Source organism: Lissotriton vulgaris, chromosome 9, assembly GCF_964263255.1.
Source record: "Lissotriton vulgaris chromosome 9, aLisVul1.2, whole genome shotgun sequence".
NCBI lineage: Eukaryota > Metazoa > Chordata > Amphibia > Caudata > Salamandridae > Lissotriton > Lissotriton vulgaris.
This window is the reverse complement of record NC_141697.1, coordinates 260,637,220-260,655,690: the sequence shown is the minus strand read 5'-3', so window position 1 is coordinate 260,655,690 and position 18,471 is coordinate 260,637,220. Positions and strand designations below refer to the sequence as shown.

General features: G+C 41.6%; 1 protein-coding gene across 1 annotated transcript in view; it reads right to left on the bottom strand.

The window, feature by feature from the left end:
• The window catches only part of EIF2B2 (eukaryotic translation initiation factor 2B subunit beta), a 48,970-nt gene extending 33,230 nt beyond the window's left edge, over positions 1-15,740 (bottom strand). The window contains exons 1-3 of the mRNA XM_086937508.1: positions 15,511-15,740; positions 5,890-6,010; positions 2,850-2,998 (exon numbers count right to left, since the gene is read on the bottom strand). Of these exons, the coding sequence (XP_086793634.1) occupies positions 2,850-2,998; positions 5,890-6,010; positions 15,511-15,673 (433 nt within the window). The 5' untranslated portion in view covers positions 15,674-15,740. The remainder of the gene's footprint in view (positions 1-2,849; positions 2,999-5,889; positions 6,011-15,510) is intronic.
• Positions 15,741-18,471: the final 2,731 nt, after the last annotated feature.

Sequence of the window (18,471 nt, the reverse complement as noted above, 5' to 3'; positions counted from 1 at the left end):
TCAAGGCATATAGTCAGCTACATCTGTCCAGCTTGTTCCCCAAACATGCTCTTTTACATTTGCAAATTTAAAAAGTATGAATGATCTGGAAAGATGTGCCAGGCTTGATGTCTGGATACACAATGAATACCTCGTTATTTAAATAGCTTTGTTCATTTGTTTGTATTTCTTAAGTTGTAAGCTTAGCGTAGCTAAGGCTTTCTTGCGAATTCACACCAATTCTTGTTTCCAATGTACTCTTCAACTGCTAATTTTTGGTTTTGGGTTACCACCACTGTGGTTTCTGTTGCAGTCCAATCTTGCATCCCACTGCCAACCCACAAGAGAATGTATCTGTGCATCTACTGATGGGGGAATGTAAGTGTATGTCTTTTGGCCAAGCTTCCACCATTAATCTGTACTTTTACCAGCAAATCATCTTGCCCCAGTGATGGGTCCGCACCCAACCCTGCACACGGAATCCACTCAAACGTGCTATAGTAGTGTATCCCCGAGCAACTATGGCAAAATATAAGGAGGCTGTTTACAGCAATTGTTATAGAGATTTTGCAAGAAACTTATCTAAAGTGTTTCATGAAGATAGCTACACCTTGGTGGTCAACCAGCAACCACAAAAGGAACATGACAACACGGCACGTCTGGCAAGTGCCCAATATCTGTCTGTAATAAATAAATTAACTTTCACAAAATATGTATGGAGTCTTAGACAATATAACCAACTATGCCACCTTTGCAAACACTGCAGCAACCCACCTTCCAATGGCAGTTGCACGTTCACTGTTAACAGCACAACACCAAGGAACCATTCAAAGACAGCAATGCATGTTCAAGCATTAGGTTGTGCAGCCCCTGAGCTTCCACCATGGCTAGATACTAATAATTATTCCCCTGGCACAACCTCACACAGCCTTGTAGATCCAGTTTCGAACTGTATCATCATCGTCTGTGCCACAATATTAGATTCCAATACTAGGGGCATCTGCATTGCTGTTGCCTACGCCACAAACAGACTCTCATGCTAAGGCACCCTTTGATAGAGATAAAATATGCATTTCTGAGATTTCCTCCGATATTCAAATATCACTGCAGCTGTGCAGGTTCCGGGAAAACATTTTACATATAAATATATTATTGTTTTTGAATTTTAAAAAAAACATTCCAATAGGAAACAACGTTGCCTGTCTTTATTTCTGAATCAATCCAATAACACGACATTATTCATAATAAATTAAAGTTCACTGAAAACATCACCCCAAAGATTTATTTTAAAAGCAAAAATAAAGCAATCGCTCCCATAAGGCTTTTTACATGTGAGAAAATCGATGTTTCTAGGAGTTGAACTGTGGTATCATGCACGGAAAATGTCACTAAACCGGATTGTTTTTGGAGGTCAAGTGAAGAAAAGATTTATTCAGACAGAAATACAAACTTTCCCCTGGCCCAAGGTGAAGTGTATGTTTTTCCTTCTCTAGCATGAGATTCTCAGATACAGAAACAGCAGAAAAGAATAGTACTGACAATACCTCGGTGGTGGGACATCACAGGCACAGTCGGGAATATAAAAGGAGAACTATGTAAACAAAATGTATGTAAGAAAGCCAGACCCTCAAGAGTTTTAACTCTGTGGTCAAAACCTATGTCACAGAACCTAGCGGACCTGCATGCTTCTGCATTCCTCATTACAGAAACTGCTGCTGCTATGAATAAGCCTTAGGATTACCAGGCAGACGTCTGCTGGGTAAATGGCAGCAGGCGTTGATACAGGAAGTTGATTATTTGACTGAAAAAAACCTGCGCAAACAGTTCCACGGTTAACAAAGTTGTCCTTAATATTTTCTAGATAAAATCTGGAACCCGCTTTACATATGAGAGAATTTTCTGCTGGGTATTTAGGGGTTGGTGATAAAGTGGGTGAGTAAATCGTTTGGGGATTTTATTAGTTTGGGTTGAAATTAGTTTAGCACGAATGTTCCAACCGTCCAAAAGACTTGGGGCCCGATGTAGGTAATTCTAATTTACCACTTCTAAAATACCGAATCATACCGAATCGGTATTTAAGAAGTGGTAAATTAGAGGGGGGGAAATGTAGGTAATTCAGAATCGGTAAATACCGAATCGTTAAGATTCGGTTCGTTAAGATTCGGTATTTACCGATTCTGTAAATACCGGATTGGTAATGCCCATTGATTCCTATGGGCATTGAAGCCCATAGGAATCAATGGTCATTACCGAATCGGTATTTACCGATTCGGTAAATACCGATTTTTGCAAGGGTGCACGGGGTGTCACTTTGACACCCTCTAGCACCCCGAATTCAGGCATGTGTGACATGTGGCACACAGACATGCCCTAAGGGCATGTCTGTCTGTCACATGGCACAGGTGTGCATGCACACATGTGCATGCACACCTGGATTCGGTATTTTACCACCCAATTGGATTGGGTGGTAAAATACCGATTCTGTAAGGCCTGTGGGACTCAGAAGAGTCCCACCTACATCTCCAATTTACCGAATCAGTAAAAATACCGATTCGGTATTTTACAGATTCGGTAAATTTACCGATTCAGTAACTTTACCGAATCGGTAAAATAGGCCACCTACATCTGTCCCTTGAGGTTTTATACTACTATATTTGCTGATGGGCTACTAGAATTCAAAGTCCCTACAAGAAAAATAATTTCTAAAAACATGAGAATTCAGGGCAATTGGCAGCAGATGTGTTAGTATCCAAACACAGGCTAGACACTAAGAAATAAATACAGGTAGTAGTTTTCAGTGCAACAAAAACTGAAATAATATATGAGAAGGCTGGCCATTTTAAGCACCAGTATTTGACTTGCTCTCTTACCAAGTTCTATTAGCAGCTCATTGACTGCCTCAATTACATTCGCCTTCAACAGGGGGTATGGGATGTTAAAATCCTCACTAGGCCCACCAGCTGTCAATAGTTTATGAAGTGACTCCTGCTGATCCGTCTCCTCACTGCGACCACGGAGTCTGTAGAAATAGGAGAAGACACAGTTATAGCTAGGCAATATAGGGTGGAGAACAAAAAACAAGTCCAGTGTATATTTTGATATATGTTGCCTAAATTGTGTGGTAGAGAATCCTTGTAGAGGAGTACTGGTCTTCGGTCATATAGCAATAGTTTTTGCTGATCTGGTGACGCAGCCTGGTATCAACTCCCTTAAACCTGAATGTGAGTGCAGCCATGCCGTTACAAAATCTAGGATCTCTTACTTCGACAGAAGGAGACAGTTTCTCAATGTCCAGAGATGAATTCCAGCCCTGAATGGGCATATGATATAATCGAAAGTATGAAATGTAAACTATGGGTAGGTCTGCTGTACTTCATCCTTAGTTCAGGTTAAAGTCTTTAGAGAACAGCCTACTCGCAGAGGAAAGCAAAGGTTTTTTTAACGTTTCCATGACTTTCTTTTATGTAAAATAAATACAAACAGTGTAATGAACGAAGCAAAAAACAGGAAGCGCTGGATAATATAAACACTCCTCCTGTCTGAAGGGCAGAAAAAACTGGAAACGAGAGAGGCAAATGGGTGGTGCTCTTGGATGTATGGATGTTTACACATGGAAGCACACAAATATTTATAAACATAGCATCCTTTTTGAGAAGCTTGAAGTTCCTCCATGCAAGGGCAGGCATTTATGGTTCAGTTTTCACATATCCCAGTCCAACAAATGGGCAGATAGTTAACCTCTCTACCACTGTAGAACTGGAGAGCCCGGTTCCTGAAATACTAGCATACACATATTTGAAACTCGCATATGAAAATTACGGCCAGCGTGTGTACTACTAAAACAAATGAACCAGGAAGCAGACCAAAAACAAGTTATGAAAATTATTTAACTGGCTCCTTAAAGAGACGTGTACTCTCTCAAAACTACCTTGAAGTACATGTTAACTTACATTTCCAATTAAGATGAAAGAACTCTTGATTGACTCGTGCTACCATTACCAGTCAGCCATTGCTGCATACCTTAGTCAACCTGGTGACCCTTGTTCCCTAAAAGATGAGCTTGTGAGACATCAAACTTTATCTCTTTCCTCTATTAAGAGATCCAGCTTCCCAATTATATTTACATCAGTTTTAGTAAATTTGATGCACAACTATTTGAGACTATGACTCCTTGTGAAGGACCTCCAATAGAAGAATCGCCAAGCTCTAGGCTCATTCTTGAAACTAAATTTACAAAATTTTTGGCAGGGGTTCAGACAGTACCATTATTTATATCACAGATATCATTTAAACCAGGAAATAATCTCTTTTGGGTTTTTCAATGTACACGCTAGGCTCTTTTGGTTAAGGAAAAACTACACAATCTGAATGTTTTGAGAACTCTGTCAAAAATAACTTGTTTCAGAGTTTACACTCAGCTGCTTATGATAAATATAAAGTGGGTATACCCAAAGCAATAAAGCAACAAGGCCACTATTGTTAGGCTTCAAGAACCAGAGACACTTATTTCACCGCACCAGATGCAGTACTGGTAAGTTTATAAAGATACATTCCTATTACAGACATTATGAGCAGAACCTTGGGCCAATAGTCTTGCAAGCATTACTCACTGGATGCATGTTAGATTTTTAAAAAAAGGCAGCTTTTATTCAGAAAGATATGCACAATGTATTTGCTTGAGGTCGAGATGGGCATATGCTGTCTGATCCTCCCACAGTTTTAGGCAGTGGAGTTAGGTCACTAAGCAGTTCAGAAGCAGAAAATACCTTCACATAGATTTTAGTACTCTTAATACTTACTTGTCCCTCAACCTCCCAACCTCAGGAAAAATGCCAGGCTTACAACCTAGTAGAAACTTGCTGAGACGGCAAGTGGCTCATGATTGGGACCATACTCCGCACATAAGCAGCCTCTCACAATGAAAGAGCAGGACATAAAGAAATAAAAGTTAAGAGAAACCATTTTTTGAGGTTTTAGGTGCGAAAGAGGCAAAGCAATAACTTGGATTACTAGAATCGCCAAAAAGGTTATTTCCATCTCCAAAACATGGCCGGCACTGCTTTGGAATGCATAACAGAAATGCAATTTAATTGTGCATTCCAAAGGAGTGCCAACCATCTTATATGCTGATCTTGAGAGAGGAGGTGGCGTAAGGGCTAGAGCGGGGACCTTGAAGCTGGCGAACAGGCTTTAAGTCTCAGCAAGAGGCTCAACATCCTGCATTTCAGGGTAAATCACTTAGCCTCTCTGTGTCCTCTAATGCAACTGATATTTGAGTAGAGAGCTCCAATACCTTCGGGTGTTCCCGCTACATTGCCAAAAAACACAACAAACAGTGGGAGAGGGATGCTAAACAAAGGAAGTGTGTTTAATAATAGCAGGAGATGATAGGGAGCCCCTATGGATTGCAGGTAATAGATTTTAAATTAAATCCTCTGAAGTCATATAAAGACATGTAACCAGGTGCCCTTGTGATGAGCACGGGCAAGGAAATACCCATAGAAAGGAGATGAAACGCTGCGGCCGTGAAGCTGCGCTGAGCAAAGCAAACAAAATGACACACTTGTGGGAAGTGCTCGTTGAAAATTTAAAGAATGGTCTCCGAGCCAAGAAATAAAATGGGGCATGTGGAAGAGTACAAGCCCTAGGGCGCTGCTCTGTGGGAGTTAACAATTGACTAAAAGGTGGAAGAGACAAGATTAACTACTTAAAAGCAAGGAATTTTTAAGAACACTGACAAATGACAGCAAGGGGGCGGGCTGTAAGACCACAAAATAGAATACAACATGTCTAGAAGAGACAGTGAAAGTGCTGTCTAGGTTCGACCTAAAAACAGTAACAGTGACTGAAAGACCGCGCCCTCTGGTCTGTTGTCAGAGTGCGGCAGAAGGGCATGGAGCAACATCGAACCTGCCATATTCTTCACGGATGATTTTCAACACCCTGCGCACCATGTTGCCCACTGTGGTCTCAGATGGTTGTGCTGCCGTCATCCTCCGGCCTTCTTTGTGGATTATGTCGATTAGTTCACCTAAGAAATAAGGAAAATTATGTGGTGTTAAATTCACTTTGAAAATGCAATATTCACTAAAGTTTCTTGCCTCTCAATTAAAATAAATGACATAAGTGATGCAAGAATAAGTGTGGTACTACAGAGTAAACAACCGTATTTTTTTTATATATCTTCATGGAAAGTTCAGAAGCTTGGACACTTTCCTTAAGCAGAACTGTAAAATATTCCAAGGTCTAGGGTGGCAAAATGAAATCAAAACCACCCATAGCTCTGGCCATTCAACCTTTGATATAACATGCGTTTGAATATTTGCCAATATAAAAGCACCCTTAAGTAGTACCACTTGAACTTATTGGCCAAAACGTTTGGGTTTTTATGAATAGCTTAGAGTACTATCACCACAGACTTAAGGAGATACAAATGATTTTTTTTAAAACTGACAGCACGTGGATAATGTGCGTTTGGCTTTAACATTTGTAGTTGACCTATCAATTAAGGGTAAAGTCTTTAATATAGAACATGTTACATTTGCCCCATACTGAAGGTTGAGATTTCTATAAGTTTCTTTAAAAAGGTTCTACCATTGCTGTAAATAAATGAAGAGCAGGATGGAGTATAAGTCCACATACCAAGTGTTTTCTCGTTCTTGATTACAAGGGTGGTTTTGTCAATTTTCGGCATTTTCAGTATACATGCATTTCAGGTGGTTTTTTTTGCCATACTGGTGTGTCCCTAGCTTCCATGACTTTTAGTTCCTAAACGTCTTTAAGAAGAGATTCATTTGTTATTGTATTCAGTGTTTAAGGCTATTAACCCCTTGCATGCTGATGACGGAGCGGTTCCGTCATCAGCTACGGGTGAGCTGTGCTGATGACGGAACCGTTCCGTCATGACTTCGCCCGCGCAAGGCGGAGTCAGCATGGGCGGGGAATTCCCGCCGCACACAAGGGGTTAAAGAAGATACCATGATGGAGAATCAAAGTGTAATCATCTTTAACAGCAGTTCTCTATTATGGGTATAGCCATTACATTTAGAAACAAATGAGCTCTTCTCCAGGACAGCCGTAGGAATGGAAGCAAACGTGAATGCTAAGTCCTCCAGCCTTATTAGATCAATGAAATGAGCTGAGGAGCTTACGGTCATTGTGTCGAATGCCAAGAGTATGGCTGCCCTTTGTTTATTGAAAGTTATGATTTAGTTCTTTCTCCAATTCACGCTGCATGCTTATAAAAAAAATCTTTAAATTTTTTCCTCTTTCAAAAACAGAGAAATTGAATATTGGATTGGCAGGAAGGCTATTTTATAACCATATTTATTGGTTGTTTTAATATTTTACTCGTACATAAATATTTAATGATAAATAGTGGAAAGCCAATTAAACCTTTGCAAAGCCACTTATTTGCTATACTAGAGAGATTTTTTCTCTTTGATTTTACTGTGTCTGGTGTTCTGCACCTGAACATGTGAATTTCTACGAACATTAAAGAACCTGTTCTGATAGAGAACTAAGCACTTTTGATGCAGTCACTGCTATGCACAACCACACAGGACAGCACTGTGTGCAGTCATTTTCCGAGATATGCCATCTCCTATTTGCTAAAGAAGACCGTGGTCCCAGAAAATAGATTTATGTTGAATACATTATGGCTACTGGACACTTGCAGCAACTCTCGCTACTCTGTTTACTAACCAGGGTGTTAACTCATTTTTTGTATCCATTAAGGATCTGCATGGGAGGTTCGTCGATTGGTAACCCAGAAGTCTTTTTCTGCAGTGAACATTCAGCAATTGACGCATATTCATTATTGACCAGTGCGTCTCAATCTTTTCCTTATTCAGGGCCACGAGCTGCATCGCTCATGGAATTATCAACTGAACAGTCTCTCTCGGCTTTCTCTATACACTGCCCTAATGATGATCTTGTATCTGTAGAGGGATTGAAAAACTAGCCCATACCCTGCAAGCCTGCAAATGAAATAATTTAAAGCATTTGTTTTGGATGTATGGACAAGTACTTTGCTATTCACTGGAATGAGTTTTTTTAATCATATTGTGGATCACGTATGTATACCAAGCACTTTGTCACTTACATTTAACCCTTTCGCTGCTAGGCCTCCCTCCCCCCATCCCCACCCCTACCTGCGTGCTAAGCCTTTTTTGGCTATTTGGGGCAGTTCACACATAGGCCACTGTAACCTTTTGTATCCAGGCCAAATTTGTGCCCTTTTCTTCCAACATCATCAGGATTTTAAAGGTACCCAGGGTTTTTTTGATTCTCCTGGAGGAAGGGGGGGCAGAAATTAGCCAAAATACAGCTACATTTTGTTTTTTGAAAAATGGGGGAAAAGTGCTGCAGAAGAAAGTGTTTGGTTTTTCCCCTGCAAGTGGTATCAAAACAGGTTTTGTGGTGCTGAAATCATCACCTTCCCAGCTTTCAGGGACAGGCAGACTTTTGTTAGAAAACTAAACATTTTTACACAGATTTGGCATTTTACCAGGACATAGCCTATTTTTGCTACTTTTTGTGCTTTCAACCTCCTTCCAGTTAGTGGTAGAAATGGGTGTGAAAGCAATAATGGATCACAGAAAGCTATACATTTATACAAAAAGTAGACAAAAATTCTGAATGCAGCAAGGGGTCATTTGTGTAGATCCTCCAAGTTTTTTTATAGAAACTAACAGTTGAAAATCAGGCAAATTGAAAATGAGTTGGAAAAAAACAACCAATTGGGCCAACGTTTTCACCTGTAACAACTAAGTATGACAGATGTTTGAAAGCAATATACTGCTACATCCACTGGACCCTTCTGGTTGTGGGGGATATATAGGACTTGTAGGTTCACCAAGAACCCGAAGAACCCAGAGACCGGGTATATAGCAATTCATTTGGCAAAATATAAAGAGTAAAACATAGGTATCAAAGACACCTATGTATTTCCGAGATGGCAACAAAATGTAGAGTTTAGAAACAGTAGCTATTTGCACATCTCTGAAATTGTGGTTACCCATACTAGCCTGCGAATTGTTTTCAAAGTTACTTCTTTTTTACACATTGTATTACATTAGGAAGGCAGAAATGCATAGAAAGTCAACAGGTAATAGTTGCTCAACAATTCCGAGTTCCGCTAAGTCTCCCGAAAAAAATAGCACCTCACCTGTGTGGGTAGGCTTAGTGCCCGCGACAGGAAATGGCCCAAAATGCAACGTGGACACACCACAGTTTTACAGTGAAAATTTACCTTTTATTTCCCAAAGTGCCTAGAAGTAGATTTCGAACCCTAGCTCTGCTGACACCTAGGGAAACCTAGCAAACCTATACATTTTTTTAAACTAGACAACTAGGGGAATCAAGGATGGGGTGATTTGTCTGTTTCTCATCGGGTTCTATTACCCAGAATCCCTTGCAAACCTCAAACTTAAAAAAAAAAAAAAACATTTTCCTCACATTTCCGTGATGGAAAGGTCTGGATTCTGCGTGGATCCACAAAATTCTACCCACCCCGCATTTCCCAAAGACTTCCGTTAAAATGGTACCTCACTTGTGTGGGTAGGCCTAGTGTCCGCAACAGGAAACGGCTCAAAACGTATTGTGGAGACATCACAATTACCTAGCACAAAATGACCTGGTTTTACAATACAAGGGGGGTCATCTGGGTTTTAGGGCCTGGGCTCGGCGGCCATCTAGAGAAACCTACCAAGCCCACACATTTCTGGAAACTAGATAGCTAGGGGAGTCCAGGGGGGGGCAGAAAGACTCAATTTACCCTAATTAATATGGGGGAAGCAAAGGTCTTTGCCCAAGGAGCTGCTCCCCACTCCCTGGTGCCTAGTGGATGGATTGCTGCTTGGGGATCGCCCTCCACTAGGGAAGGGTACCATTGCGAAGGGGAGATTCTCCCCTTTCCAACGATACCACTATTGACTTTCTACGTGCTCAGAGGTCTTAGATAGCCCCCTGAGCATAGAAAAAGAAACTGAAATGAACCTCTTAGCTCATTTCAGTTTTGGTTTCAAAACGTGCGCACTGATCGTCATTTCAGGGAAACAAAACAAACAGCCTCTGGAGCTCGGGAAGCTCTTCCCCAGCTTCCGAGGCTGTTGGGTGTGGGGGGAGGGGGGGGGGGGAGGCTGGAGGGAGGGAATGTCTCTCTCTCTCTCTCTCTGGTTCCCGCATCAGAGGGATGCCATGTGATCGGACGGACGGGGGCCGTCCGACGCACTGAAGGGGTTAATGAGAGTATTGTAACTTTAGGACTATGTTTTTAAGAAAAATAATAATTACATTTGACATTTAGGCCCTCATTACGATGCCAGTCAGACGAGCGTCCAACCGACATTGTTTTCGTATCCGGACAGCCTGCCAAATTACGATCCGATTACAATGTAGGCAGTCTAAAACATGCCTTTTTGCATTGAGGTTTGAGCTGCAGCCCAGAAAAGGGCTGCAGCACAAGCCTTAATGCAAAAAGGCATGTTTGGAAGCCTGGGATGTTTTGGGGGGCACCACAGGTACCATAGTGGAGGCCAGGAGGGACAGGGGCCCCCAACATCAATTTCTGACAGCCTTTCTATGGTGGTAGGACTGCCAAGGAAAGGCTGTCGGAAAGGGACATCATAATCCCTACGGCGGTGCCCCTATTGTAGGGTATTACGTTCTGACCGACGATCCAACGGGCTCTTTAACCCCATCAGAAGTCTTGGTCACCCTGACTGCTACCTCAGGCCACCAGCATCATAATACGGCAGTCGGACCGCAGCACCAGATGTCGGACGGACTGTCACCAACAGGCACCCAGTGGCGGTCCGTACTACATCGTAATTGGGCCCAAGTGTATATTTAGTATATAACGTATTTATATTTGTGGGGACCATGGTCGTCTTTAACAATTAAATTCCCCTTGGCGTGGCGTGCTATGTGCATGACAGGGTTGGCGGCAGAGGGGACCTCGTCGCCCAGTGATTCGGAGGGGACAAGCGGGGACTTGTTCTCTGGGAGTAACTCGGAGGGGGGAAGGGGAGAGGCCCAATGTGGGGTTCCTGGACTTGTGCAGGGTGCTGTGCCTGATCTGATTACCTCACGTGTTCACGAGTAAGAAGCTGCTTCCACCGCCTAACTGCGTTGTCTTGTGTACTTTCAGTAGTTGTCAATCTCCGTAAATGTGCCATAATGACTCCATCGATCTGTGTACAAATATTTTTGAATGATGCCATGGGGGGTTGGGGGGGGGGGCATATGTTGTATTTTACATCGAAAATTGAAAAATAAAGTTTATAAAAAAAATAAAAATAAAAAAAAACAATTATACTCCCAACATCACTACAGATCTTCTGGTTTTTCCTTGCATCTCCTGTCTTATGGCCCTTTTAAAGAGGAGACCCCAATAGAACAAATGTTTACACTGCTCTAAAACACTGCAAAAAAATCATACAAGAGCCTAGAAATCATCTCTAATAGTTAGTCTTGGTGAAAGTCAGCATCCTTCAAGGGAAAATGCTTTAGGAACTGTGAAAAAGATGGGAGAAAATGGCCCTGCCCCAAAAACAATAAACACATCTCAAAATATGCCACTTCAAGACAAGCCTAACATCAATATACAGACACATCCACGACTAAATGCACGATGAATATTAAACTGCCTCTGGAAAAATTTATTTAGCACGTGGCAGGAGAATCATTTTGATGGCAACTGCAAATCAACCAAGGGATCACAAATGCTAGACCTTACCCATATTAGCCATCGAGGAGGGATGGCACAAATTGCAAATACAGATTTCAAACTGCAGAGTCACAGGAAAAATGCAAGTATCTGATCTGTTTCTCCATTCTCTAAATAGCATCAAGTAGCTAGGTTTTCTATACACAAAGTGAAAATGCAATGGCCAATAGAAAACATATGCTACAAATCGGATGCGTGGCTCATGAATGTCACTCTTATACATAGATTTTCAACAAACCTGACTAACAAAAATTATAGCAGTGATTTTGAAGGGATATGGGCTGCTATGCTTGCATTCCGTGAGACAAATGCAGAGATGGAAGGCCGCTATCCCATGCAGACTGCCAAACCTGCTCTTCCAACCATTCAGCTGGCTTTTCAAAATAGAATCTCAATAATATTAATGAGACGGATTCTGCAACCCAACCAAATGTAATTTTTAATCTGTTACGGATTATATCCATCACAAAAATCAGTGGAAAAGGTTTTTAGTTTTGGTGGGGTCTTCTAAAAGGAAATTTTTAATCTATCTCATTAAATACATCCCAAGGAGCCTCAACTCTAGTGATTACAATACTGGACCTAAGGACAGCATTAGTATAGCTGTAGAAGGTTGAATGAAGAAGCAAGCAGTATACAGCAACCTGACTCCTAGCTCAACTGACATGGTCTCTGTACACTCACTTTTTGTGTGTTCGAGTGATGCGGACATTCCATGATGTAACACACAGAGAAGACACCACACCATTCTAAAATAGTTGAACACACAAGGAGCTCATAGATTCAACGCCTTTGAATAAGTAAAACTCATCGTTAACAGCTAGAAAACCAGAGCAACATCAGGGTTTTATGAACACAGTTTCCTCACGATGCAATGTAAGCAATTACCAGAAAAGTTGTGCTGCTCGCTTCAATTACCTGTATCATCCGTTCTTCTAACAATAACATCATTCTTTGGATTTTGCTTTGTTACACGCTGGGTGAAGAACTCGGACTCGTGAAGGTTAAAATAGTGAGTGGTCCAAGGATGGTCAGGCAACTCTTGATGCCTAAGACCAAATTGCAACTGATCAACATATGGTTTACTTCCATCTGCCAATTCACGCTAAATTAAAAGTGGATGCTAGGTTTTGGAGAAAAGCTAGCAGAACATGCCCTGCAGCAAGATGCACTAAGAAATTCAATGCATGCACCAGTAGGACGTACTGATACGAAGTAAGCCAACTCGTAGACTGAAAACAAAGTCTGTCAGCAGTTTGGGCTTGCAAATATGTTCATTTATTCCTAAATGGTGTTTCAATTCCAAACTAGCATGACAAACCCTGCAACCCCCAAAAGCCTACACTGTCATCCAACTGTAGACCATATGTCTTAGCTGAATTTCCCTACTGTAAGTTGAGTGTACTTTGCCACTACTCCATGTACCCACTTATTTTCACACTGCCCTCATACCTTCCATCCTTCTGCACATCTGCCCAGTAGCTCGTCAGGTGGAACACCTTGGGCTAGTACTGGCTTTTTAGCCAACAGCACTATGTGTGCTGGGATCTTTACGTCTACACTTACAATGGTCGAAACAAAGCTTTGGCTCAAAGTGTTGTTAGATAAAAAGGCATTACCCCTACATCCCCTCATCCCTGTCATTGAGGAATATCAAAGCCAACTGGCAATCAATCTCAGTCAGTCATTATTAATAGGAATACTAAAGCCAACTGGCAATCGATAATCTCAAAAAACAACAAAAAGCAATGATGAGGAAGTTTAGCAATAAGAATAATGAAAATGACCCATATGCAGAGGTTGAAGTGGGTGGGAACTGTGGGGCAAAACGTGCCCACACTTTTTTATTTAACAAAAAAAGCTCCTCTACTTTTTGATAAAAGATTGCCTTCCTGGGACGGTAAATTACGACAGTTGCTATGTCTCAACTGAAGGGGAAGGTAGGGAGTTTCCTGTGATATGAGGGTGAAGAAGGTTGCCAAAGTGCACGCTGCCAGAAGGAAATCTTAATCTGTGCAATTGGTTAATCTGCAAATGTAAAGGCTGCTTGAAATCTAGTATGACAAATAAATACACAAAAACAATGATTCACTCGGAGAGAGTAAGGAAGCCTAACCTCCCTAAGCTTGTAGAAGTGTGTGGAACAAAAAAGTGGTACAGTATGAAGACACAATTTATCTAGTCATACTTGACTTACAGTGAATCAAATTTGATGTTGAACAAAAATGGTAGGTGCTGTAACATAGACGGTGCAGTAAATAGCGAATAGTTGAATAAAGTGTGCAGGTGTTATTTACAATATATACAGTCTAGGGACTGAAATTACATTTAATTTAAACATTATGACTCAAATTTTAGAGTACAATGTCCATATTGTTCATCAATATCAGTCCTCTAGTAATATTGTCGCCGTTTCGACACTTGAACTATTAATACCGTTTCGTCCGACGGAATCTTATATTTACAGGCCTATTCATTCCCGATCTAAAGACAGTGGATTTCACAACAGCGTGTTTGATTGTTACATTGTTTTGCCCTGATGATGACCCTGTATTAATTGTTCAAGGGTTGAAATGTTTACAATATTATTAGAGGACTGCTACTGATTAACAATATGGACATAGTACTCTAAAACTTGAGTCATGCTGTTTGAGTTGGATCTGATATCAGCCCCTAGATGGTATACAGTGAAAATAACACCTGAACACTTTTAATGCACCGTCTATGTTAGAGCACCTACCTCTTTTAATTCAAATTACGTTTGATCCACTGCAACTCAGCTATTACTAGATAATAAAATGTGTCTACATACAGTACAACTTTTTGGTTTCCGACATTTCTACAAGTCTAGGGAAGTTCGGCTTCTTTCCTTTCTCGGAGGGAATAATTGTCTTTGTGCATTTAGCATATGGGCAGGTTCCCCTGATTACAGGGCTCTCTCATATCTTTTGTACATGGAGGCCAGTATAGGCTTTAATTGATGAAGTCACTTGAAGCTTTGAGGTGACGAAGATTTATTCATTTTGAGAGGGATTATCAAGGTGTTACCAGCTATGTTCTGGACTCTGTGTTTTTAATGAAGAGGTATAAAGATTGTCTCCACTGGCTACAGATTGTACATTAATAAATTATACATCTTGCAAGTACTTTTTTTTATCTTAAACCCAACTCTTTTTAAACATTTTGTGGCAGCCTAGCTCATGCTCTGTGCAATGCCATATTAAAATAATGTATTACATAGTCAGAGTGCTTTCTGTCAGACTGGAACCTTGAAGCACTAAAATTGATTTCCTGCTGCATCATCCGGGGCTCAATTCTGTCTCTCTGGTAAAAGACGCAGACATCAACATTGATCGATTTAACCAAAACTGGTTTGATAACGTAAAATAACGCATTTCCCACTTAATAGTTTACCCTGTATTTATGTTCCATTTAAGGTGTGTGTTATTTTAATATGCCGTTACCTGAAGGTAAAAGATCAACGAGAAAATAAAAATATATTGTGTACTTTTTAGCCAAGCATTTGACCCTACCCCCTTTGCATACTGCAGGATCACAGTTCCCAAACTATTTTAATGCACTTCGAACACTGGCCGTAAGGTATCACTGGCTCAAGTAGCCACAAGGGACATATGATAATGACATCTGCCAGTTATTCCCCTGGCACGCACTACACACAAGAACCTTCAATACCGCTCTTCGTGTATGATCTCTACTTTCATTAACCTACCCCGTAGATTTTAACTCTCCGTAACCATTTCTTCTCTGCCCTGTCGGTGTTCTTCTTCACACCCCCTCACCTGCACTCCCCCATCGCTCTTGGGCAATGATTCTCCGTAGAAGAGCCCCCGTTTCCCGCGCGGTCTCCTCCGAGCTCGGCCGGCTGCCCTCCCGCTTCAGCCGCGCCACGAAGGCATCAATTCGTTCAGACAACTCCGGACCCCGTTCCCCTGTAGGCGGCATATTGGCAAAATAGAACTTAGTAACTCTACAGCACTGTACTACTGTCAGCGCACCATAAGCACTTCCGGGTCACAGAGGGCCGCGACGGGGAGCTTCTATAGGGATGTGACCAGATCTAGAGCGCTAACTTCAGGCAGAGAATGTAGGTATAGCGAGCGCCATGCTGAAGGTGTGAACAGTTGGACAACAATTTAATTTCAATGCTGATTGATAAACAAGGGAGTGCAATTAACCGTTAGTCACGTAAGGTTAAATTCAAAGTTTAGTCTTTAATCAACTGCAGAATGTTGGGTTGAGCAGCACAAAAGCGAACTCCTGTACCCCAATGGATGCCCAGGGTGCTTTACATGAGCACAAGATTGCATAACACAAAATATTATTTTTTTAGGCACGAGGTGATTTGCCCAGGATCACAAGATTTGACCCTGGGGTTCAAACCTTGTTGTCCAGTTCCAAAGTCGGCAGCTCAGGCCATTATGCCACACCTCATCAGTTATTATTGGCATTCTTTGAAAGTAGTGAGCGTAATAAAGCCCCATTTTTTTATTTGCTTCACTCATGCTCACTTCATGTCACATTTAGACAAAAGTGATGCAAACCTTCCAAAATGTTTTTTTTAATTTACTTTTCAGTTCCAAACCGCGCAAAACCTGTTTTGCACTGGAAAGTTCATCTTGCCCTATGTCACTCTCTCCACATGTCTCTGCCTTCGCTCCTGTTACATGTCATCCGCCTTTTCATTTTCTCAGCCTGCCCCTTCCAACCCCATATATTTTACCTTAGTCTTGTTTCATATTTACCATTGTCTCCTTGTCTGAGCCTGATCTTCTTTGCCATTTCTAAATTTCCTCACTACAAATGTAGACCAAAAGGACATATCAAAATGACATAAAAGCAATGAATATCAAGAAGACGTTCACAACAAAGCATACTCTGGCAAGGAAGAAGGTGTGCGGTTGAAAGGGGATAAGAAAAATAGAGATCAGCAGTGCAACTGTGGAACAAAGTACCATGTGTCCAAACTCTTGGAGGACAAAGTACCATTCAAAATGATGAAGTCTGCTCTGTATCAAGAAGCTCATTTTAGTGCCTATTTTATTAAGGAGAGGACGTTGGTTGTTTCTCAGGTGACATAAACAATTTCTTGCGCAAAGAAAAGTTGGTTCTTTGCATACAGAGACAGTAGAGCTCTGCCATAAACAGATCTCATAATCTTGCCGAGCTGAACTCACTCCTTTGGAGATAGAGCGGAGCTGAGGCACAGATGCATCCAAGTCCCTGCATACTTAGTATGGAACTCATGCACAGATATAGCAGAGACTGTGCACCCATAGGTAATTTGTTTCATTCAGTTGAAACAGAGTCTTGCATACGTAGAGATGGACAGATAAAGCTGAGCTCTTCCAGGTTTGCAGCTGAGCTCCATTGCAGCACAGTGCTGAGCCCCTGCTCAGACATAGATCAAGGTGAGCTGGTTCACAGGCAGTTTTGAGCTCTTTCAGCAGTCATTCCTATAATGTCAAACCCGAGATTTTGTAGGGACTGAGAAAAGAGGACCAGCTAATATTCTGTGGGAGTATCACATATCACTCACCCAGGTTAATCTTCCATATGGCCTGTTTCTGATAGGGAGGGAGGAGGAAAAGGTGGGAGGGAGGTGACAGTGAGAGAGAAGGGATTGAGAGAAGTGAATGAAGAGAGAGATAGACAAGGAGATAGTCACGAGGAAGAGAGGAGGAACAAATGAAAGGAGAGTCTGATTGAGATGGAAAAGAACAAAGGCTGCGTGTGAAACGGGAGACACCAGAGTGAGAAAATATGAACAATACCACAACAATTATGCTAAAGCAAACTGTAGAGAGGTGCACTCGATAAAGTCAGCAACGCGAAAAGTTCATTGATTATATGAGTCTTCTGTTCTTTCTTTTCCTTAAAATACACAGGCACAGCCAACGCGTTTCATTCCCTTTCGTGCCTTTGGGAATTTTGCAGCCCTGACGAAATTCCCAAAGGCACGAAAGGGAATGAAACGCGTTGGCTGTGCCTGTGTACTTTAAGGAAAATAAAGAATACATTAAAGAAAGAACAGAAGACTCATATAATCAATAAACTTTTCGCGTTGCTGACTTTTTCGAGTGCACCTCTCTATTCTTTTGTAATATTGCTCTGACGGACTTCCCAGGCAGCGGATGGTGAGAGTGGTTGCACCACTAACCAATTGGAAACAGAAAAAGTTGATGTGCTGAACCTTGGTCTGCTGCTGTGTGCTTTGGTTTATTGTAAATCAAACTGTATGTTATGAATTGCTAAGGGTATTTGTGAAGTGTGAAGCTCACCCCACAGAGTATCCTAGTGCTAAGAAATCAGAGGTTGTGTTGGCTGTGACTGAGCCTTATCCAGGTGAAGAGACATGTTTTCAGTTTCTTGCAGAGCTCAAGGACTGAGGAGGCAGCTCTAATGTGTAAGGGCAGGTCATTCTAGGCTTTGGGCACAAGTTAGGAGAAAGCACAACACCAGACTCTGGTTCTTTGTATGTGGGGGATGTGTGCGTACAGGATTCTGGCTGAGCAGAGGTGTCTTGTGGTTATATTGAAGTTGGGAAGGCTATTGAGGTAGGTGGGGTAGAGATTGTACAGGAATTTATATCTGTGTGTGATCAGTTATAAGAGTGTACTTTAGTGAAGGGGGATCCAGTGGAGGTCTTTGAGGGGTGGAGTGATGTAAATGCGGGGAAAAGCCCAGGTGTGTGAGTCTGGCCACTGGGTTTTGTATGGTCTGAAGTCTTCTAGCAGTTAGAC